The sequence below is a fragment of the Pseudopipra pipra genome, chromosome Z (assembly GCF_036250125.1).
Source record: "Pseudopipra pipra isolate bDixPip1 chromosome Z, bDixPip1.hap1, whole genome shotgun sequence".
NCBI classification, from domain to species: Eukaryota; Metazoa; Chordata; class Aves; order Passeriformes; family Pipridae; genus Pseudopipra; species Pseudopipra pipra.
In genome coordinates this window covers 34160597-34184240 of record NC_087581.1, presented here as the reverse complement: position 1 = coordinate 34184240, position 23644 = coordinate 34160597, and the positions used below count along the sequence as shown (strand labels likewise).

At 39.2% G+C, this 23644-nt stretch overlaps 1 protein-coding gene across 5 annotated transcripts in view; it reads left to right on the top strand.

Annotated features, from left to right (window-relative positions):
• PIP5K1B (phosphatidylinositol-4-phosphate 5-kinase type 1 beta) overlaps positions 1–23644 on the top strand; it is a 105232-nt gene that overhangs the window by 64370 nt on the left and 17218 nt on the right. For 4 of the 5 annotated variants that reach the window (XM_064641014.1, XM_064641012.1, XM_064641013.1 and 1 more), the window contains 7 exons: positions 785–937; positions 2098–2397; positions 15961–16172; positions 18181–18264; positions 18366–18414; positions 18950–19034; positions 19541–19606. In XM_064641014.1, coding sequence (XP_064497084.1) covers positions 785–937; positions 2098–2397; positions 15961–16172; positions 18181–18264; positions 18366–18414; positions 18950–19034; positions 19541–19606 — 949 coding nt within the window. The remainder of the gene's footprint in view (positions 1–784; positions 938–2097; positions 2398–15960; positions 16173–18180; positions 18265–18365; positions 18415–18949; positions 19035–19540; positions 19607–23644) is intronic. The other variant, XM_064641015.1, reaches the window with a different exon arrangement.

Sequence of the window (23644 nt, the reverse complement as noted above, 5' to 3'; positions counted from 1 at the left end):
GATTTTTTCTATAGTTTCGGGCTTAATGTCTCATCTCCATTTAGTCTGAATGAAATTTGAATTAATACCTTTTTCCTCTTTATTGTGATTGTAATTTTTAATGTGTCCTGTAGAAGAGAAAGCCTTTCTAAATATCCAAAATAATCCTCCTCCAAACCTCAACTTTTCTTACTTACTAGTATTGAGTTTTTTTCTGTTTCAAGCAGTTTTCAACCAGAAAACTACGTTAGTAGCTATACCAAGATTATTAGTCTAATGGTTTCAATCTCAGTTTCACAGAATAGGATTTACTTATTTGTCTACAGTGAGAAACCTCTACTACAGGTGTGTTTGTCTAACATCTCTTGTACCTGTCTCCTTCATAAATGACTGTGAAGAGCAAAGAGTTGCAGTGCAATGTCTTCTTAAGGTTTCTGACTCAAGAATTTTCAATAGTGCCAGTGTGGGGATCAACTCCCTCCACCTCAACCACGTGCTTCACCCCAGGGGAATGTTCACCTGGTGCAGTGGGACATGAAGAGGAACTGTATGCTCAGCTGCCAGCTGCTCTTCCATGGTTGTGCAGTGTGTGTCCTGGGCAGAGTGGACTTTTACAACTGGCCTTCGAACCTCAGCCAAATTATGTGAACCAGCTTGCTCTACAGTAGTAGTGTTGCTACAGTTGAAGACCAAAGAATAAGCTTCCTGATTCTCTTGTGCCTATTTGAACCTGCAGTTCTTTGTTTAGACTTGTGTCTGGGTAATGCACGCATTGACAGTGAAAAACAATTTTTGTCTCTTCCAGTACTCAATCTGCAGTGAGCCTTTAATTGAATTATCCAACCCAGGTGCCAGTGGGTCCTTATTTTTTGTAACTAGAGATGACGAGTTCATCATCAAAACAGTTCAACACAAAGAGGCTGAGTTTCTTCAGAAGCTCTTGCCAGGTTATTATATGGTAAGTAATTGAAGACTGTATTTTACTTGTATTTCTTCTGTTTCATGTCACACTTCTTAAGATTCAGTTTCATTTGTCTTGTAAACTTTCATTGGTTTTATCTGTATTTTTTGTAATATTTTTGATATTTTTACGTGCCTTTCAACTTTCTGCCCCAAACACCCAACAGAAAGAATAGATGTAAATCAAGAATATATTTAAGATAAGAATTGCTGTTCTTTTAGCATTCAAGATGAAGATGAATGTCATCATCTGATTTGATACCAAACTTTATTTCTAATAAGCTAGTAACAAATAAAGGTTTCTAGATTTCTAATTCCATATTTTTCTCCGTTTTGTATTTGTCTACCCTCTGCATTTCACTCAGAGTGGACAAAGAAACTAGACCGGTCAGTTTCACTTTTGTTCCAAACTACTTCTGATTTCCATTTGTCTAAGTTTTACTTGGCTCCCTGCCAAGTCCCAGACCCAACACCAAAATACCTGCAGCACAGTGCTAAGGAAAAAAAAAAAAACCACGAAAAAAAAACAAACTAGCCAAACTTATATGAAAATAAATGTATTTATGTTATATACAACTATATACAGTTGAAATACCATGCACAACTCCAAGGAAAGGGGAAACGGAAGGGGGAAGGAAAAGGGAACAAAAACAAAATAAAATATACACGATCAGTAACTCTCACACTCCTGAGGAAACAACTCAGTCATTTTGCACTAACCCTCAGTGTGTAAAGCCTCATGGAGACAAGGTTTCTGTTTTTCAAATAATGAGAACTACATTTGACCCAAACTTCTTCCAGCGGGTAGAATGCAAAGGTTGTTCAGATCAGATTAAATAAATTAAGTCTTTGGGATGCTTTTAGGTTTGGCCTAGTCTACACTTTGATAGTATGTGAGAAAGAGAAACCTGGCATCAATCTAGTTACTGCTCTGCTCTTGGCATATATAAGTTCCTGGGAAAATGGCAGTGTTTATGCTAGCTTTCTGAAATAGAGACCCACAAAGCAGATCAACTAGTCTAAGAAACTGTGCTGAATAAAAAGTCATACACAGTTTTCTTGAAGTTTGTTAATGTCCTCTGCTATGAAAAAAACCCTTTCTTAAGCATGGAAGTTTACTGAAAATAGACCTATCTAACAATATCTCTTTTGTTTTAGAATCTGAACCAGAATCCAAGGACTCTTCTACCTAAATTTTATGGGCTGTATTGCGTTCAGTCAGGAGGCATTAATATTAGAATTGTTGTCATGAACAATGTTTTGCCACGAGCCTTGAAAATGCATCTCACATACGACTTGAAAGGCTCCACATACAAACGGAGAGCATCAAGAAAAGAGAGGGAGAAGTCCAACCCCACATTCAAAGACTTGGATTTCTTGCAAGATATACATGAAGGGTTGTATTTTGACTCTGAAATGCACAGTGCACTAATGAAAACACTACAGCGGGACTGTCGAGTGAGTAAAAATTATTGACTATTTAATTTTCTGTGTTTACATCTGCTCTAGATTTACCTTGGCAAAACACAGAACAGACCATGGCTCTGTATGTTGCTTACTCCATTTGTTTTCCATGCTATTCAATGAGGGAAAACTATGGATGTCAGACCACTGTTGAAGCCTGTATTTTAGTTGAGCTTTTGGCATCTGAGATCATAGAATCATAGAACGGAATGTCCCTATATTTCTTGAACACCAACAGGCCAGGGGCCATGAGCACTTCTCTGGGAAACTTGTTCCAGTGTTTGACTACCATCTCACTACAGAATTTTTTCCTAATACCCAATCTGAACTTCCCCAATGCAGCTTTAAGCTGTTCCCTTGCACTCTATCACCAGGCACCAGAGATCAGCACCACCCTTTCTACCACTCTCATAAGGAAGTTGTAGACAGTAATGAGTCCCCCCACCTAGTCTTCTCTAAGCTGAGCAAATCTAATATCTTCATCTGCTCCTCACAATTCATGCCCTGTAGTCCTTTTACCATCTTTGTTGCCTCCTTTGGACAGGTATCCTCCTTACACTGTAGAGCCCAAAACTGCACACAGTACTTGAGGTGCGTCTGCGCCAGTGCCGAGTGTAGTAGGACAATCACCTCTTTCAAACCAGTTGGATGCACTGTGCTTAATGCACCCCAGGATACAGTTGGCCGTTTTGGCCACCAGAGCACATTGTTGACTCATTGAATTTATCATCTAGCACAACCCCAGGTTCCAGAGCTGTCCTCCTATTTCTCTGTGTGTCCAGGATTGCACTGATCCACCTGTAGAAATAGAGATTAACACAGGAACAAAGTCCAGTAGATATTATGATGACAATGATGATGATGATTTCCACTAATTTGGAGATTTTAATTATTTTTTCCTGAGGCACAATTAGCCCTGTGGTACCATTGTTATGTATGATAATCTGTATGTAGAGCTGCAAGCTTAGTACCCCTTCAGTAAATTGGCCTCTTTGTAAGTTAAGAAGAACTAGGAATGAGAAGGCAGGCCTAGTGGCAGCAGTCTTATTTCTGGAGCAAAGTAATTTTTTCCTCAGCTGAAAGCCAGTGCTTAGCGTTCACATAACATTTTCAAGGGAGAAGAGGGATACATACCATTGCTCCTTGAGAGGACCTTGGTGAATGGAATCAGTTCCTGTTATGACAGAAAGAATTGTTGTAAAATGGGTTTCTTCTCTGTAGCAAAGGTAAGAAAACATAAATTAGGAAAAGGGGGAGTTATCCAGGTTTCTGATTTTCCCGAGGTTCATAGGGTTGTGAAGAATAAAAAGTGGCTTTGTCTGAGAGGAATCTTAAGAGTTTCATAATAAAAAATCAGAATGGGTGGGCTGAACTTAACACAGAAAAGGCATCCCGAATATCAGTTTGTTGTTCGCTGCCACCTGTGGTACAAGATGGAAAGCATTGCTTTTGCACATGACTAGAATATTTTATTTAATTATCACAGAAGTCTGCAATGCCTGGTGATTGGTTTGTAAAGCTGGGTGACCTAATGTTCAGCTACATATTCAGTGTGAGACATTTATCTAACACCCAAGAACTTATGAGATTATTCCAAAAGTGAGTCCCATTATCTGATTCATTTCTCTCATGTCACCACAAAATGTGCCTTTCAATGCCTAAGATAGTGTTTTGAGCAGTGGCCTGGTTTAGAGGATCTGTTTCTAGCCAGCCAGTTGTTGCCTCCACCATGGTGAGTATGTAGGTCTTGCCTTGACTTGTTTGTGGTAGTGGTCCAATGTAGTCAATTTGCAAAGCCTCCCCATATTGGAAACCCAGCCACTGCACTCTGTTCCGGGGAGATTTTACTCACATGGCTTGCTTGATTGCCACACGTATTCCACATTCATGAATAAGCTGTGTGATGTCATGGTCAGGTCCAACCCTCGATATAAGCCCATCTGTATATTGCATCTCTTCCTAGATGTCCTGATGTTTCATGGGCCCATCAGGCTATAAATAGCCCGTCCTTCTGCTCCTAATCCAAGTCTACCTGGGCTATTCCAGTCTCGACAACCTTATCCACCTGTTTATTGTTCTGATGTTCTTCAGTGGTGTGACTTTTGGGTATGTGAGCATCTACCTGATGCACCTTCAGAGCAGTAGCCAAAACACTGGTGTGTTGTCAACACCTTTCTGGCTACCAATGCAAACAGAGCACTGTGAGGTCTGCTGAGGGAAAATGAATTCCATCTCAGCCAGACCCAGTACATACTGTTACTTTAAAGTGAGAAAGTTAGTGTAGGCACTGGAATAAAGAATTTATTTAAGGAAGAAAATTTTTGATCTTCCCAGTATTTTAGGTCTAAGAAATTCACTTCTGTATTGCTTAAATTTGGATTATATTTTCATTGTTTATATTTGCAATCAGAATCAGGAAACAATGGAGGTTTTTTCCTGCTTCTTTAATATGAAAATCCCTGGCTGGTAGCCCCTCTCCTCCTTAAGTTCCATCACTAATTTTGGAGGCCTGACAGAATTCACAAGTGATGACAAAGATGGTGGTAGGGACCTGCTGTGATATGTGTCTGCTGTCATTGAATCACCTACCCCATCCAGCAATGGGCCCTCATTTTCCTTGGTCAGCCTCTTCCCACTAGCAGTAGAAGCTCTTCTTTGACATCCCTTGTCAGTCTCGACTCTATCTGAGCTTTGACTTCCTTGGCAATAGCTGCCATCCCTACCTGCTGAGGCAATGTTTCTCCATTTTTATCTTGCTTAGTTAAACTGGTCTCCTGATGCATCTGCTCAGCTGACACAAAATATCTTGATAGCTGATACGGAGCTCCTCCCCAAGGGAATGGAGTACTGCAGTGGTGGACCACTGCTGGAGTATCAGTCCCTTCAGCACTGGTGGAGAGATGCAAGACCTGCCCAGTTAGAGAATGGAGTTGAGTAGGTTGTAATGATCTGTCATGGGCAAGTGCCTCCAGTGGCCACTCCAGATTACCTGCTTTGGGACAGGCGCTGTTTGATAGCATTGTCCAGCTCCTGCCTCCCTGGCTTGTTATGTTCACTCCCAAGGTGACAGGGTCTGAAAGCTCTGCTCGTAGACCATCTTGCAGTTTTTGCACCTTAACTAAACCAAGGCATGTAACATTACACTGTTCCCAAAGATGTAGCATTCGTGAGTTTATCATACATACAATGCACACAATTAAAAAATTTGAACTAGCTTTCAAACTCCAGACTATTGCTGAGGCTTACTGTAGCTATTCTATCTTTGCCCGCAGGCACTATCATAGTTACTTTGGTGGGCCATGTGTGGAGACAGGGGACACGTTATATGCAAATGGTACTAAAAATAAATAATTTCATTTGCCTGAATAGCTTTCTTAAAAATCTTTGCTTTGAAGTGCTATTCAGTTCAGAGTGCTTTAATCTGGAAAGCAAATGGTCCTGTATTTTGTGTAATGGTAATTACTGAGAGTGTTGGAAGCTAGTTTCAGTAGTTGTGATTTATTTTTTTTTTAAGTAATCATGCTGCTAGCTACTCTGAACATTGTATAAAATCGTGATTTATTAAAGAATTCAGCAGATTCTCCAATTTCCAAACAAAATTCTGCTCATGAAAGAGACCAAGAATTGAGTGTTATGGCACGTAAGCAAGTACTAAATAAAAATAAAGTCACCAAAGACATTGAAGATGGTTTGAAGTGCATTTGAGGATTTCTTTCAAAGGAGCAGAAAATAAAACTCCACAGCAAACTTAGCTGCTGTTGTGTTTTGTTATAAACACCCAACTCTGCAGAAATTGTTCTAGTTCAGAGGAATAATTCTATGGGACAAAGGATAAGCTATGGCACTTAAGTGGCACATTAGATACAAATAACATTAGCATGAATCTGTATGAGAAAGGCTAGAAGTGAATTGATGGTGGCATTCGATATTTCATAGCTGATACAGAATCAGGCATCCATTATTATTTATTTGGTTTTTACAGGTGCTCTTACGCAGTTTAATAAATACAAATTACCTCTGTTCTAGGTAGAAAGCATGTGGAAGACATCTATTCTGCTGGAATTCGCAGTCCAAAAACACAAGTAACAGTTTGTCTTTTGCTCATTCCATGTTAAAAATGGAGATGGAGTTTTATAGAAGTACATGTCAAAAAATACTGTAGGAAAGCTATACTAGCACATCTCATAAGAATATGGTCTAGTCATTTGATTTTGAAAGCACTCTTTATATCTTCCCTGTAATCCCTCAACATACAGAAGAATTGGTAATTGCTTATTAGAAGAAAAAACAAAGGAAGTCCCTTTTAAAAGAGGTGATATCAGGGTTATACAGAGATATTATTCTACAAACTGTTTCTCATCTAGTTACCTGAGAAAGCATATTGATATAACTTTATACAAGAGATATGTATTCCAGGTGATCACAGGATTCTGCATTTGTAAGATGTTAGCGTGTGAAGCATACAGAGATATGGCATGTTCTTGAATGTCAGCTAGTCATATGCAGGAATTTGGGATATTCTATTAATACTAACCCTTGTTTTGTTTTTCCAATTTCATCTGTTGCTGGATTCAAGAGAAAAAATAATTGAAAAGGGCTAAAAGTACAGGTGCATGTAAATTCAGTTAGCTCTAATAACAGGGCAGATGGAAAAAAAAGATTCCAAGTATTCTTCCTCATGCTCTTTGCTGTTAATGTCTACTTTGTAAGATGTTTACCTGTATGCACTCAGATAGCCTCTCTTTGTCAGGCCCTAGTACTTTTCTGTCCTCTTCATAACACTTTTACAGCTATATAAATATCGTAGAAGAAAATAAATTATGCAAATTAAGCAGAATATATTTATTTATCTTGAAATGGGGGATAAAACTCCCCAGCAAAATGGCAAAGTTATTATATTCTAAAAACTGAAGTTGAAATTTATTCCCCACCTATTTAAAAACATGGCGAGAAAGTGGGCCAGAGTATATAAAAGCACTAGTGATTTTCATTTGTTACTTAAAAATAACTTGTTTTCTTAATGAATCATATTTGAGAGCTGTCCTGTAGACTCAGAACTGATTCTTCTTAGTTAACTTTGTGACCTTAGGGATCCTGTCACATTTAAAACTATGTTAAGAAATGTTTTACACAAACAGACAAGACAACTCACTGTAAAACTTGGGAATTTTATTTTGCAGTGGTTAATTAGATTTTTGTATCTATAGGAAGGGTATTTTATGAGCTATCAGCTGAAGTACTAATGACCTATGAGTAGACAAAGTATGTGTGTGTCACAGTCTGATAAGACTGGAATGTTTACTAAAGAGGATGAGTTATGAGATAGACCAAAACTTCTCTCTCTCAGCAATTGTAAATTCAAAATTAAGGGGCTTTAATCGAGGAAGTGTGGAAAAAACAGAAGAAATAACAACCCTTTATTAAAAGATATATGTATGTTGGCAAAAACAGTAACAGAACACAAAAAAACTAGACAGTAATCCTAGGAAAAAAAAAACAAAACAAAACAAAAGAAAAGGTCTGAATGAATACTTCTCTGTCCTTTAGCACAGTCCTAATCGTGGCCTGCAGGGGGCGCTGCTGGATCGCTGGACGTGCAGAGCCTGCAGTTCTCGTGTTGACCTGCAGGGGAGCACTGTTGGGCTCTGGCGGTCGCCACGTGGGAAGGGGGTCTGGGGGGTGGTCTTGGATCGCGGAAGAAGCCGAAAGGAAAAAGAAGACCCTTCCCCCAATGGGAGAAAGGCAGAAGGAAAAGCAGTTTACCCCTGTGGGACTCACTGTTCCCAGATGATGGTGTTCCAAGGCTCTCCCCTTCTCTCCCAGCAAGCACAGACCTCTCCAATGAAAAAAAAAACCCAGTAGGTCCTGGCTGGAGTTATGAGGCAGTGGCGGTGCAAGGCCGGTGGTCAGGCCTCACCAGGACAAAAGAACCAGAAAGACTGGCTCCCAGGCTTTTCCTCCAGAAATGCCTGGACACAGTCCCTGTCTGACCTGTCCTCTGTCTGGGCGCCCAGCTCCCTCAAATCTCCAAAACCTTCCCCCCCTCACTCCAGCATTCGATGGGCCATTAGCATGGAATGCAACCTGGCCAGCCATTTCTTTTGTATTTTTTGATTCCTTTCCCCCTTCCCTATTTGAACTCTGTTTCTCTTACAGGGAAGCAGGGAAAGAAAAATTTCTCTCTCAGATTTATAACTTATAACAGCGTGTTTTATGATTTCTTATTGGGAATATCTTGTCAGTATTCATGAAGGTGGAAAAATAAGTTACTTCTCTCTGTAAATACAGCTATTACTTAGAATTGAGATTCAAATCATCTTCACCATTTCCTTTTTTACCTTTTTCCTTAAGGCGAGTCTTACTCCAGATGAGGAAACCAAAACTTTTCCTGATGGATTGTCTCAGTGTTGTTTCCCCAATGGCAGGCCACTTAATTTTTACAGTGTATTTTTGCATTAGAAAATTAAGAGAATTATTAGATGCCTCATAGAATTATTGTCAAGATTATTTAACTAATATCTAGCTGGAAGGTTGAAGCGTGTGAACCTAATTTTTCGTCTGGTGGTCAGAGTAGGAGTTCAAGTGTTTTTTTTTTTCTCTCTGCTTAAAATATTTCAAGACATGAAGGACAAGATGCATTGCTACTAAAATTTTAAATAAAATTAGAAACCAAACAACAGAATTCAGCTTTTTGTATTATGGGATTTCGCTTCTGGTAATTTTAAATTACTCAGTTTTAAATAGAAATTGAGCCTATTTATACCAAAATTGAATCTTATCAGTATTATTTTTATATAGTTTTATTTGTTATTGCGTTTGAGGGGGTTTTTGTTTTGCTTTTCATTTTTCAGACATTCAGTAGCAATGACTGGAAATGGTCCTATTGTTGGAAAAGTAAAAAGCACAGTTCCTTAGGGATACTCTCTACATTTGTCAAAATTTCATGCAGGTGTTGAGGAAGGTTTTGAACAAAAGTATGTGGTTACCCTTTTTCATTTCTAAGTTAACATTAGAACAACTAACATATTGATACCTGTATAGCAAAGTATCTATTACAGAAGCAATGAAAATTAAGCAAATTGTGGTCATTCAGTTTTTAAGAACAAAAAAATAAATTCAAGATGTATTTGTTATTGAGAATTGAATGACTTTTGAGAGTCTGCATTTTGATTTTATTATCAAATTTTTATCAATATTATGGACTTTTCTTAGGAAATCACATTTTAAAACTGACTAACAAAGAAACCTGGAAAGATAAGGAAATTCAAAGTTGAAGACAAAAAGGGTCATATCTCCTAAGTTTGAGGTCTGAGTATTATTTACATCACTGCTGTTTTAGCCAGTTGCTGCAAAAGCTTTTTGGCATGAATACATATCTGTTTTGTGCTGAAGCAACTGTGATAGAGATATTGTATGATCAAATTTATTCACTGAATCTTCCAAATCCATTGGTAGTGTTTGTATTGTGTGTGTGTTTTCTTCTCTTTTTTCTATCTCGAAGGATCCACACAGATTATTACTTAACCCAAATAATTTCAGTGACCCACTCTGCAGCATGTCCTCACAAGCAGTAGCATTGACACAACGTAATGGAGTATTAAACTGCAGCATATGACAGAAATAAAACATGGCATTGTGTGGCAGGGTGGTTGGTGGAGAAGGTATTAATCTTAGATGAAGGGCCTCTGTCAGAAATGCTAGTTTGAGGAAAATGGATATGGCATAATGCTACAGATCTCTTGTATCTTTATATATTATCACTTCTGTAGTACCAATTGACATTACAATTTTCTCTTTACTTTTACTTTTAAAATCAGAAAAGGCATGGTTAGTTTTTGGAGTGTTAGTTAATATATTTTGAGAATTCATCCTACAATCCTCAAAAGGATGGCTGATGTAATCGGAAAATCTCTCCCAATGATTTTTGAGCAGTCTTGGGAATCTGAACATGTCCCAGCTGACTGGAAGCTGGTGAACGTTGTCCCATTTTCAAGAAGGGCAAGAAGGAGGACCAGAGAAGCTAGGGGCCTTTCAGTCTCACTTCAGTGCCTGGTAAAGTTAAGGAGAAGATTATTCTGGGAAGTATTGAAAAACACTTCAAAGACAACACAGCCATTGGTCACAGTCAGTATATGGCCTCATGACAGGAATACAGTGCCTTTCCAGCCTGATTTCCTTTTATGACAAGGTAACTCACCTAGCTGATCAAGGGAAGCCAGTTGATGGAATCTTTTTGGATTTCAGTAAAGCTTTCAATACCGTCTCTGACAGGATCCTGCTGGACAAACTGTCTGGCACACAGCAGGATGAACACATCATGTAGTGGGTGAGCAATTGGCTCCAGGTTGATCACAGATGGTAATAGTTAATGGGGTGACATCAGACTGGTGACCTGTCACTAATGGGGTTCAACATCTTCAACATCTTCATAAATACTTGGACACAGGACTGGAAGGAATACTAAGCAAGTTTGCAGACGAAAGAAAACTAGGAGGAGCTGTTGACTCCCTCGAAGGCAAGGAGGGCCTGCAGAGAGACCTCAACAAATTAGAGGAGTGGGCAATCACCACCCATATGAAGTTCAACAAGGGAAAGTGCCAGATTCTGCACCTGAGGTGGGGCAACTCTTGATGTTTGTACAGACTGGGGCATGAGATGCTGGAAAGTAGTACCATAAAAAGGGACCTGGAGGTCCTGGTCGATGGCAAGTTGAATATGAGTCAGCAGTGCCCTGGCAGCCAGGAGGGCCAACCGTGTCCTGGGGGGGCATCAGGCAAAGCATCGCCAGCCAGTCGAGGGAGGGGATTGTTCGGCTCTGCTCTGCACTGGGGCGGCCTCACCTTGAATATTGTGTGCAGTTTGGGGCACCACAATATAGGAAAGATATTAAGCTCTTAGAGAGCATCCAAAGGAGGGCAATGAAGATGGTGAAGGGCTTTGAGAGGAAGCCGTATGAGGAGCAGCTGAGGTCACTTGGTGTGTTCAGCCTGGAGAAGAGGAGACTGAGAGGAGACCTCATTGTGGTCTACAGCCTCCTTGTGAAGGGAAGAAGAGGGGCAGACACTGATCTCTTCTCTGTGTAGTGACCAGTGACAGGACTTGAGGTAACGGCCTGCAGTTGTGTCAGGGGAGGTTTAGGTTGGATATTGGAAAATGGTTCTTCAGTGAGAGGGTGGTTGGACACTGGAAAGGCTCCCCATGGAAGCGGTCCCAGCACCAAGCCTGCAAGAGTTCAAGAGTCATTTGGTTAATACTCTCAGGCACATGGGGGATGGTCTTGTGCAGGGCTAGGAGTTGTATTGATGATCCTTTTTGGTCCCTTCCAACTCAGCAAATTTTGTGTTGCTGTAATTCTGTTGAAATGGGAAGTGATTTGGTGGGGAGGTGGTGATTCATTTTCTTGGAATAGATTTTTTCTAAACCAGATCCATTGCTAAGCATTGGCATTTGTGCACTTGTTTCTAAGAAATGCTTATTTTGTGAGTCAGTCTCTTATTTTGTGTTGGTTTGATATAGCTCCTTATGTTGAAGAGTAATTATTGATTTGTTGTAAAATCAGCTTCTTTCTGTTAATTCCTATGTCCTTTTTCCAAAATGCTTGTAGGAGAAGAAATTCTTCCTTGCATGGTTATCCTTTCACTACTTGCATGTCATGAACTTGTAAATTTTTGGTTTTAGTTTTTCTTGACCCTTTTATGAAAATAACCCACTGACTTTTTTGCATGTTGTTTTGAATGGATAACAACGTGAATGCAGATTTCTCTGTTGGATAGTGTGTGGCTTGGGTTGGCTGCATGTAAAATAAAAATGACATTTTATAGCAAAAATACTTGTTTTGCTCTGTTAGTCATGGGTTGAGATAGTGGAGTGTAGCTATATCTAAGATGATTCACAGAACGCTTTAACATCTGATTGGCTCTAAGAAAAGAAAATCTGAGGCATAGAGTTATTTTTTCATGTTCTGAAATGGTATACTTTCTGATGCCATTTTGCTGGGGTTTTTATGTAGTATGAAAGCAAAATAGTGCATAAGGCTTAAATCTATGAGCGACACTTGCCATCTGGAAGTTGTCAGAGCAACTGAAGTCAGCCTTGCCAGCAGTACTTGGTGACTAAGTGACAATATTGTGTTAACAGAATCTGTGAAGCTAGTTAAATAACACCTATGCAAATACAAATGAGGTGAACAATTTAATGTCAGGTTGATTAACTGAAGGTTTACTTGTCGTTATCAAATGCAACACTTTCTTGTTAGTACACAGCATGATTAAGACTATATTGCTGAAATCTCATAGTGCCATTTTGCTAGCAAGGTACATTTTAGGGTGGTTACATGAGCACAGATTAAATTTCTCTCACTTTAACTACAAAAGTAGTGTATTTCTGGTAGTTAATGTCAATTTCTAGTGATTTCACATAGATGGCATCAGGTGTTTTACAGGTCTTTCTCCTTTTGCTATGAATACTTTTCCTATGTAATACTGTGATTTATTTGAGTGGTTTTTTCATTAGATTAGGTTATTTTGGTGCCTTTGTAGCAAAACTTGCTGCATCTTAAAAGCAGTTCTTTCTAAAGTTGTCAAAGGTATCTCCAAGTAAACCTTGGTGTGGGAAAAAGCTTGTGCTTTTTTTATGTTCTCATAGAATGCTGCATGCCCAGAAATATCTTGATGTGCTGCATTTTGTAACTTGTCCTCCTCTGGCAAACCAGATTGGTTTTTACAACTGTGTGTGGAAAACGTTGCGTACACATTTTAAAATTTTCACAATTTGGTGTTTTAAATATTCATGAAGATACATATGTGAGAACCCTTCAGATATATTCAGCTGGAAATCCCACAGATTAAGTAAAATTCTGTCTTAATACAGGCTGAGAGTTTGACACAAAGTAAGTTTTTGTTGAGTGCTGATTCCTCCTTGTTATTCTGGTAATTATTTCTTACCAGAATTTTCATCAGAAACAGATGGGGAGTGAAACATGCTTTGATGTGTTCAAAAAGGTGCATTTGCATAAGGAGTGGTTGGTTTGGTTATCAAATTTCTAAGGGGAAGTCATCAGAACTGTACATCAAACCTGTAGGCAGACAGAGGGCCACATCATGTTATAATATCTTAAAGAGACTTTGTTGAACAGGACAGTCCTACCTCTGAGTAGGGCCATGAACAGACTGTCTGGGGGGCAAGGGCTACAGTTCATATGCTACATGCTATTTGTAAGAATCTGTAGTGCAGTTAATCCATTGGATGTGCAGATGTTTCAGTCTCATGAACTAGAATAACAAAATAGCTACTTGTTCTTATGATGCTTTTTAGTAACCCTATGACAAAGTCATAAATTGTCAAAGAATAGTCCATTGTACTGTACAAGTATTATGAGTTTAAGTGGCAATGGTGAATTGATGCAGTCAGAAAGATTAATTTTATCACATAAGAGGTCCCTGGGGAAGAAGGAGCAGCACATTACACCACAGCCTTCCATGAAGTTACATCCAGTCCTAGACATAGGTTATCTAATTAGTGCAGTAAAATCATGTCTCTAATGTGATCTAATTCAAAAGGCAGTAAGGAATAGGTTGAAGACAGAGGTGTCAGCAGTAGTTTATAACTGTAAAATAAAAATAGCAGTAGTTTTTCCAGGCCTGACTAGGTGCTGTAGTCTGGCTTTGCATAGACAGCGTTGCTTACTGTACTACTAAGGTGTTATTTTTCAGCTTACCCACAATCTGCTTTCAGTATTTGATGGCAAACATTCGCTATTTCCTTTTTTTTAAGAAATTCTGAGTAAAGGGTAGCAAAAGTAAGCAGTAAAGAAAATTCTAGAACTTTTTGGCACCAAGTGCCTTTGTACCTGTTAGCCATGCTGTTTTTGCAATTTATGATCATAAACAAGGAAGTTACTAGCCACCAACATTCCCACACAATGCACAGTACAATTTTAGGATCTTATTGTATGGTAATTTCGAATACATATTTTTGTTGTGGCTGAAATCCTGTGTGAGATCTGTCATCAGAAGGTGCTGTGGGAGTACCAAGGGGATACATTAACAGCCTTTTTCTTGTTCCATTTCAACTAACCTGCCACAGCGCAGAATTACTTTGATCAAGAACAAACATACCACGTCTTCTAAAGTCACCCCTTGTGTTTGGAAATCAGAATGAGGTTGTGCCTTTCTGCACTTGGATTACAGTGTGTTATGTTTTGTTTCTTCACTGTTCTGGTTATCTGAGCAATGAGGCTTTTTGCTACAATTAGGGTTAGTGGTGTATAAACCTTATGGTAAGATATACAGATCAACTGATTTAGTATGCATCCATACTAAGTTAATGATTTACTGCCAATTATGTTTTAAACCTGTGGAGGTGCTGAAACTGCCCTTTTTTTTTCATAAGAGAAGGAATGTTTCTACTTAACCATCTCAGTGTTTTGTATAAAAATATTTGTACTTGGATAATCTTCATCAAAATTACATACCTGGACTTAGTGATCTGTCATTTCTGCAAAATCACATTTTGTTCTTGTTCATGTAAAAATATGTACTGTTGCCTCTTGATTCTGTACCAAAAATTACATTACCATTATCTTAGGACATTATGTGTCAAAATGTACCACGAATCATTGCTGAGCTGCACGAGGTAAAGGAGAGGTGAGTGGCACAGCAATATCCCTCCTGGTTTTTACTAGTTTTTCTCCCTCCACTTAGCACTGCTGTTATGTAAGACATTTAACACAGTTGCTGCCTGCAAACAGTTTGGTTATATTACTAGATGTGATCACAGCTTGTTTTAGTTCATGTTTAGGTATTGACTTGAACTGTATTTTGCCTTTCAATGGCAGCATCCCAGACTTCATAACAGTGTAGCTGACTCGAAACTCTTGACAGTACAGGTGTATGAGAAAAGAAAGGGGACTTGCCTACTGATAGAGACAAAAATGGTTGGTAGAGCTAGAAGAGAAGGCTGGTTAATTAAGTCATACTTCAGAAGTAAAACTTGTGTTTGAGTTTAGATAGGCCATATTTAGCCTAACGGAGAAGTGCATGATTTTTGTACTCATATCCCATCAGCTGTTAATGAGAGGGTGGGAGCAAATGCTTTTTTGACACTTGAAAGTTCTCAAAGAACACACTCTCTGTTTTAAACAGAAGGTGGGAAAGAGATAGAGAGTAATATAGGCAAAATGCTCAGTAAGGTCTGGAACATGCATTAGAGATTACTTTAAAAAGTCTGTATTTCATAAGTATATGATGGAACTATTAATTGATTATTTGCTATCAACAAAAAGGTGCTGCCTAGAATTATCTTCCTTGTCTACAAAATAATATCAGGTTGCATTTCAGCTATGCATCTTTCTTTTGCACTTATAACAAGAACATTGAGCTAAATAGATAACTAGCACTATGACTTGTGTGGGATAGTAAAGGATTTTTAACTATAATTTCACACATTTTCCTAACAAGACAAGCTCGTGCCTTGAAGGTATGATTTTGCTTAGGTTTGCAAAATGCTGCTGTGTAACTCTTCTTTTTTTCAGTATAGCCTTTTCTTTTTTGTCGGTAGGTTCTAGAAAGTTTTAAGATCATGGATTACAGTCTGCTACTGGGAATCCACATACTGAACAGTGACATGAAGGAAAAAGAGGAAGAGGGTTCCCAAAGTGCAGCAGACACAAAACGTCATGGAGGGCAGAAAGTTCTCTATTCCACAGCTATGGAGTCTATACAGGGCCCTGGGAAGTCGGGGGACTCTGTCACCACAGAGACAACAAACACGTAAGTGCCATAACCTGCTCTTAAGGTTAAGGTTACTATTAAAACTATTAACAGGCAAAACATTCATGAGTACACTGCATTTCAGAAATTGAAAGACTGAGCCTTTTTGTTTGTTTTCCAAAAGCTGCATCATCAAGATTTGCCATAGAGCATGAAATTAAAATGTTGATTAATAGATAGATCATCTTTAAATACATGATAGCAAATTTGGTTAGTTCAGAGTGACTTATGTATGCACAAATGCATTCTTTTGTAAAAGAGATGTTATAAGACAGCTATTACAAGAGTCCCTACTATAATCTAATTTTAATTGGAAGCAGCATGGTGAGACATAAGCAAAAATTATTTGTTCACATTGACATGGATATTCCTACAGTGGTCATTTTCATCTTGAAGTAGTATGCTCAATACATAGAACGGTATCTTCAGCCACTGAAGTGCAGTCATATATGATATTTCCTGAGATTAAGAACTGCTGCTTTCATCTTATTTTTCTGTCTAGTAAAAAGTGCAGTAGAAATTTGATTATATAAACAATAGTTATTCTATTTCCCTCATAATATATTAAATGCTAGTAAGAGCATTATCTTCACCATTCAGCATTGTATATAATCATTCCTTCATTATAATGAGAATTTAATTTTAAATTCAGGATCTACTTTTCTCCTGTGTAGGTAAATACCAACTAATGATATAGAAACGTGCTTAAACCCACAGCAAACAAATGGGAAAATTATGATATTTAGCATTCGTAGAGAGTTTTCAGATGTTCAGAGCTCTAGAATATAAATTAGACAGAGCTTTATTTCACTCAGTTTTTACAGCTCACTCACATTCACACAGAAGATGGTCAATGCTATGGTGCATCGTATGGTGGTAGAGGTGTTGTGTTGGCAGTTTTGAGGGGTGTTGGGAAAGTTGATTATATAGGTCATTCCAGAAAGTGTTCATACATGGAAACCCACCCTGCACTCCACATCACTTGAGCTAATATAGATCATATATAATATATACACATATCCTGAGAAGTGTAGTGAAAGCCTACTGCAGCAGTAGAGCCCTTCCTGGGCTCCTTGCACTATCTCCTCTCTCATATTGACATAACTACTACTGGGACAAACCTCACTTAGGTGGATGAAACTAAGCCTAGATCTTACAGAAAAGACCCCTAGGTCAGTCTTCTGCTGTGGTTCATTGTAAGGCTATATAAAGAAGAGGATGAGAATGGATACCCAGCAGCAATAACTGCTGCTAGCACTGTGCTTAATTTCTAGTCATAACTTCCAGGAAAAGCTGACAGAGTATCGTTTTGTTAACTGTTTAACACTTCTGAATGTCTGACCAGTTAAGTGAGCTGGAGTTCATGGTAATGGGATTTTACAGTAAGTTAAACTTCACTGATTCTTACAAGGTTTCCTTTATGCCTAGAATAATAAAAAATGTGTTTCCCTCTCCCCTACTGCCCACCCCTACTCCCACCACACCCTGCTACCACCTCACCCCACCCCCCTTCCTATGCCAAAAAAAAGAGAAGGTTTAATAGTTGGTAACCAGGCCTCTCTTGTTGCTTTAGTGGCAGAATGGGGAAAATACTCTTAACTATGTCTTTGATAGCTGCTTTAGTTTTTTGTTTCTCGAACTGCTAAAAATTATTTAGAGGTACTGCATGAGCTGCATCCTCAGTCACTTTTACATCTGGTTTTGTAGTGGACTCGTGAATGTGAACAAAACTGAAAATTGTATTTCTGGTTCTAAAACAATGGACCCTTTTTTCTAGGTGGTGGAGTAGGAAGACAGGGTCTTAGGATGAACATTCTTGTTCTTTAAGGTCATGGCTGAGAAGATACACTGGACTGACTGGAGGCCCATGTAGTTAGGATACTCAGCTTGATGCTGTTGCTTTTTCTGTCACTGATCTGTCTGTAAAGAAATTTTGGAAAAGCACATTAATACATAATTTACATAATTAATATATAATCTAACTAGGTTTTTTTTCTATTTCTCTTAGAATGGGAGGTATTCCTGCAAAAAACCATAAAGGAGAAAAGCTGCTTCTATTTATGGGTATTATTGATATTCTCCAGTCTTATAGGTAAGTTGAATTTTGAGTTTTCATTGAATAAACTATTCTGAAGTTACTTATAAATGTGAAAATTTTACAAAGCAGTTCTGATTTTGTTTTTACATGCTTAGGTTAATCAAGAAGCTGGAACATTCTTGGAAAGCTCTTGTTTATGATGGGGTAAGTAGATTTCATTATTTTTTAAATTGCTAATATTTTAGCTAATGGAACTTTGATTTATATTAACCAGAAAAAAGCTAGCACTGGTATATTTGTAGTCTAACATCACCATGTGGTTTGGGCTGTTTCTGAAATCTTCCCAATACATGTTCTGATTTTATTTGTTGAGCTTTCAAAAAAACAACTAATATTATCAGCTTGTCCTTATAACTTACATAAGACCAGCCACTTAGCAGGACATTGATGGATCTGTAACTGAAAAATACACATTGTGTGAAAAAACACATTTCAAATACTTGGAAGATTTTGCAGAATATAGCTGTATAATTCATAACTCATTATTTCATAAATTGAATATCCAAAAAAAGTTCTAGAAAAATCAACCTTTAAAAGGGAAAAATTGTTATGATTCACTAGTTTTGAGTATGCCTGAAATGTATAATACAGTTCACCTGAGATGTCCAGCTTCTTTCTTGACACTTTGCTTGTGATTTACTTATGGAAAATGTGACTGAGACCTTTTTCAATTTCACAGGACACTGTTTCAGTTCACCGACCAAGTTTTTATGCAGACAGATTTTTAAAGTTTATGAGCACAAGGGTTTTCAAGAAAGTCCAAGGTAAGCAAGTAGTGATTTTACTCCTTTAGATATTTTTATTATTATTACTATATAACGCTCCTGCCCTGGCAATAAAATAAGCCTTTCTTCAACATCATGTAGCATTTTCATAACTCCAGTGAAGAAACTAAATTTGGGATAATCAGTTGGGTTTATACTCTAATAGTAAAATTACAGAGAATTATTTGCTATGTATTTTTGTCACATCTGGGGCATCTGAAGGTAAAAGAGGTTCCTATATATTAGCATTGATATAAAGATAAATAAGTTTTATGATCTAATGATATGTCCAGTCCTCAATCTGGTATCTGTAGGAATGTCTACATTGATTTTAATTTATTTAATTTGCAAAAATAAAGATTTTTTACATGCTACTGTCAGCATGTTTCAAAAATTAAGTATTTTTCTCTTTAATGTGCATTTTTTCTGTGTTTTATGAAGGAAAAAATATCCAAAGTTGGATATTAATAAAATCTCTTGTCTTTATCACTATCAACCATTTCTAGTTTCCCCCTCTGCCGCGGTCCGAAAGGGGGAGGGGGCCGTGGCAGAGCACGGGTTCAGGAGACAAGGTAGGGTGCAGGTAGAATGCTTTATTCAAGCGTGCACGGAATTCTTTGTCAGCTCCGGCAGGGAAAGGGCCAGAACATGGGGTGGTGCATGAAACAGACAAGAGGGGGAACAAATCAGGATAGGGACACAGGCAAAAGGGGGAGGAACGTAGGAGGAACCGGAGAAGGAAAGGGCGAATGGAGGCTGTCCCCTCTCTGCAGCCTCTCCAGCCAATCAGCAGGGAAGCAGGGAAGTGGATGAGCCTGGGCATGCCCGGGAGATACAAATTCTGGGGAAACATACATAATAACTGTAAAGTCTGTATCATAAAGTCCTTTCAATTGCTGTACATCTTTTTCTACTTCTGAAATTGTTCCCATTCTGATTCCTAGTCCTTCAAACTCCTCCATTTCTCCTTCCTTCATCTTTTAATTAATTCTCAAGGGTAAGATACATATGACTGTTACCTACTTACAGGGTGATGTGTGCTGGATGCCAGGTGACCACCGAGCCACTCTATCACTCCCCCTCCTCAAATGGACAGGGGGGAAAAATTATAACAAAAGGCTCTTGGGTCCAAATAGGGACAGGGGGAAATCACTCACCAATTGCTGTCACAGATAAAACTGACTCAACTAAGGGAAATTAGTTTTTTACTAATCAACTCTGAGTAGAGTAATAAGAAATAAAACAAAATCTTAAAAACAGCTTCCTCCCCCTCACTTCTTCACAGCGTTCTCTTCCTCTTCCCCCTAAGTGGCACAAACTTTGTCAATGTTAGTCCTTCGATGGCTGAAGTTCTTCACACATTGCTCCAGCGTGGGTCCCCCATGGGTTCACAAGTCCCAGCAAACCTTCTCCAGTGTGGGCTCCTTTCTTCTCAGAACCGCATGTCCTGCCAGGAGCCTGCTTCAGCATGGGCTCCTCTCCATGTGATCACAGCCTCCTTCATGCATCCACCTGCTGCAGTATGGGCTGCAGATGGATCTTTGCTCCACAATGAACCTCAATGGGCTGCAGGGGGACAGCTGACTCACCATGGTCTGTGCCATGGGCTGCAGAGGAATCCCTGCTCCAGTGCCTGGAACACCTCCTTCCCCTCCTTCTGCACTGACCCTGATGTCTGCAGAGTTGTTGCTCTCATGTATTCTCACTTCTCTCCTCCAGCTGTACACACACACACCCTGCATCTTAAATACACTATCCCAGAGATGCTGCTACTCTCACTGATGGGCTCAGCTTTGGCCAATGGCAGGTCCCTCTTGGAGCCAGCTGGCATTTGCTGTATCAGATATGGGGGAACCTTCTGGCAGCTTCTCACAGAAGCCAACCCTGCAGCCCCCTGCCTCTACTACAAAACCTTGCCATTCAAAACCAGTACACAGGGGGGAGAGGAAAAAAAAAAGCAAAGAGAAACCCACCATTGTTACAGAGGGACATTTCTACCAAGGGTTGTCCAAAGGCTTAAGTCTAAGTCTATTGATTAAGTCTAAGTCTAACTATTGATTGTCACTTCTCTCAAACAAAATTAATTGATTTCTATAACTTAAAGTAGACCCTGAAACTGTAGATCCTCTTTAGGCTTTGGGAATGGAGGGAAAACTGATCCTATGTAGGTGAGTTCTTGTATGTTGTGTTTTAAACCCAATGGACATCTGAGCCCCAAACAGACAATCACTCATCCAAGTGGGATGGGGGAGAGATATGGAAGGGTAAAAGTGAGAAAACTCTTAGACAGAGATAAAGATAGTATAATAGGGAGAGCAAAAGCTGTATGTGAAAACAAATTAAATTCAGGAATTCATCCACTCTCATGGGCAGGCAGGTGTTCAGCCATCTCTGGGAAAGCCAGGCTCCATCACATGTAACAGTGACTTAGGAAGACAAATGCCTTAATCGTGAATGTTTACCCCTTCCTCCTGTTTACCCCATCTTATATTGCTCAGCCTGATGCCACATGGTCTGAGATATCCCTGTGGTCAGCTGAGGTCAGCTGTTGCGGCTGTGTCCCCTCACAACTTCTTGTGCACATCCATCTCTTCACTGGCAAGGCAGTGTGAGATACAAGCACTGCTCAGCAATAACTAAAACCTTCATGTGCTGCTAATACTGTTTTTGTCACAAATCCAAGACACAGAACCACAGAACTACTATGAAGGGAATTAAGTCTGTCTCAGCCAAAACCAGTGCACTGTTTTAAGAGTCCAAACTGCCTACCATGTAGGCATATGAAGTTAGAGTTCAGCAAAAAATACTGGAGAAATAGCTATCACATTTTGTTTCTTGATTCCAAACTGAAACAAACAAATTAATGTTGTCTTATCCCCATGGAATAAGCAGTAGGGATATTTTTTCATAATCTGGGTACAACTACAAAGCAAACCAACAGAATTAGCAAGCGCTCAGGAACAGATTTATTTTCAGACTTGCTGCATTTAGCCTGACTTTGATAATTAACAGGGGAAAATTACCTATCATTCAAGAATACGCATCTTGAACATAAGATCACATGTTCATATCTGTCTTGAATTGTAGTTCCTCTGGGCATGATAAGTTTATTCATACTGCAAAAAAAAAAATAAATCAAAGTTTAGAGACTCACCTTGATACAGGCTTCTTCCATCAAAAGTTCAGATGAGGTTTTCTTTTCACTTAAATTTTTACCACTGTAAGTCAGTATTTTTCAGGCTGTACTGGCCTTTGTTGCCTGCATGTTGCCTAAAGATAATAACACTTTTCTAAAGATCAGTTGAATTTGTGAAACTCTCACCCTGTCCATGAAAACCAATGTTAGAGACATGGCAGAATAGAATAGCATACATGATTATATCTAAAAGTTCAAGAAAGAAGAGAGAAAACTGATAGTGCAGCAAGAAAGCAGAAGTGTACGTGATAAATATTTTGTGAAATACTAAATAAGAAAAAGAATAGAATAGATGGATGAAAGAAGAGAGCTGAGAGTAGCTGTACTAAAAAAAATTAAGATATTTTAAGTAAAGTGAAGGAATCTTCAGAAAAAAAAAGAGAGAATTTTAATTAACCCTAAGTGATTCCCTATATGCATGATATGTTATGACCACTTTTTAGGAAAATAAGTCTTTTTGGGAGTCTTATAAATATTAATGAATTTTGGTTCATAATTTCTCTATGAGTTGATCAAGCTACTGAAAGGAAATTCAGTCTGAAGCATTGCAAGTGCAGAGAAGGATGGTGATGAGGAACAAAAGAGGCCCTGAAAAGCTTGAGAAGTGTACTCATGGGAACCTCATGAGCTTCAACAAAGGCAGCTGCAAGGTGCTGCACTGGATCAGGGCAACCCTCTTTGTCAATACAGTCTGGGGGCAGCCCCCTTTATCAATACAGTCTGGGGGATGAACAGATTGAGAGCAACCCTGCAGAAAAGGACTTGAAGGTACTGGTGAATGAGAGGCTGGGCATGACCTGGCAATGTGCACTTGCAGCCCAGAAAGCCACTTGTATACTGGGCTGCATCAAAAGTAACGTAGTCAGCAGGTTGAGGAAGGTGTTTCTGCCCCTCTGCTCTGGTCTGGTGAGACCCCACCTGGAGTGCTGCACCCAGCTCTGGGGTCCCCAGCACAGGAAGGACATCAACCTGTTGGAGCGGGTCCAGAGGAGGCCACCAAGATGATTAGAAGGATGGAGCACCTCTTCTGTAAAATCAAGCTAGTCCAGAGAAGAGAAGGCTCTGGGGGGACCTTGTAGCAGCATTCCAGTACCTAAAGGAGGCTTACAAGAAGGCTGGAGAGGGACTTTTTACAAGGCCATGTAGTGGCAGGACAAGAGAGAATAGCATTAAGCTGAAGGAGGGTAGATTTAGATTAGATATTAGGAAGAAGTTCTTTACAGTGAGGGTGGTGAGGCACTGGAATATATTGCCCAGAGAAACTGGGGATGCTCTATCCCTGGAATTGTTCAAGGCCAGGCTGGATGGGGCTCTGAGCGGTCTAGTGGAAGGTGTCCCTGCCTGTGTCAATGGGGTTGGAACTAGATGATCTTTAAGATCCCTTCCAACATAAGCCATTCTATAACAACTGCAG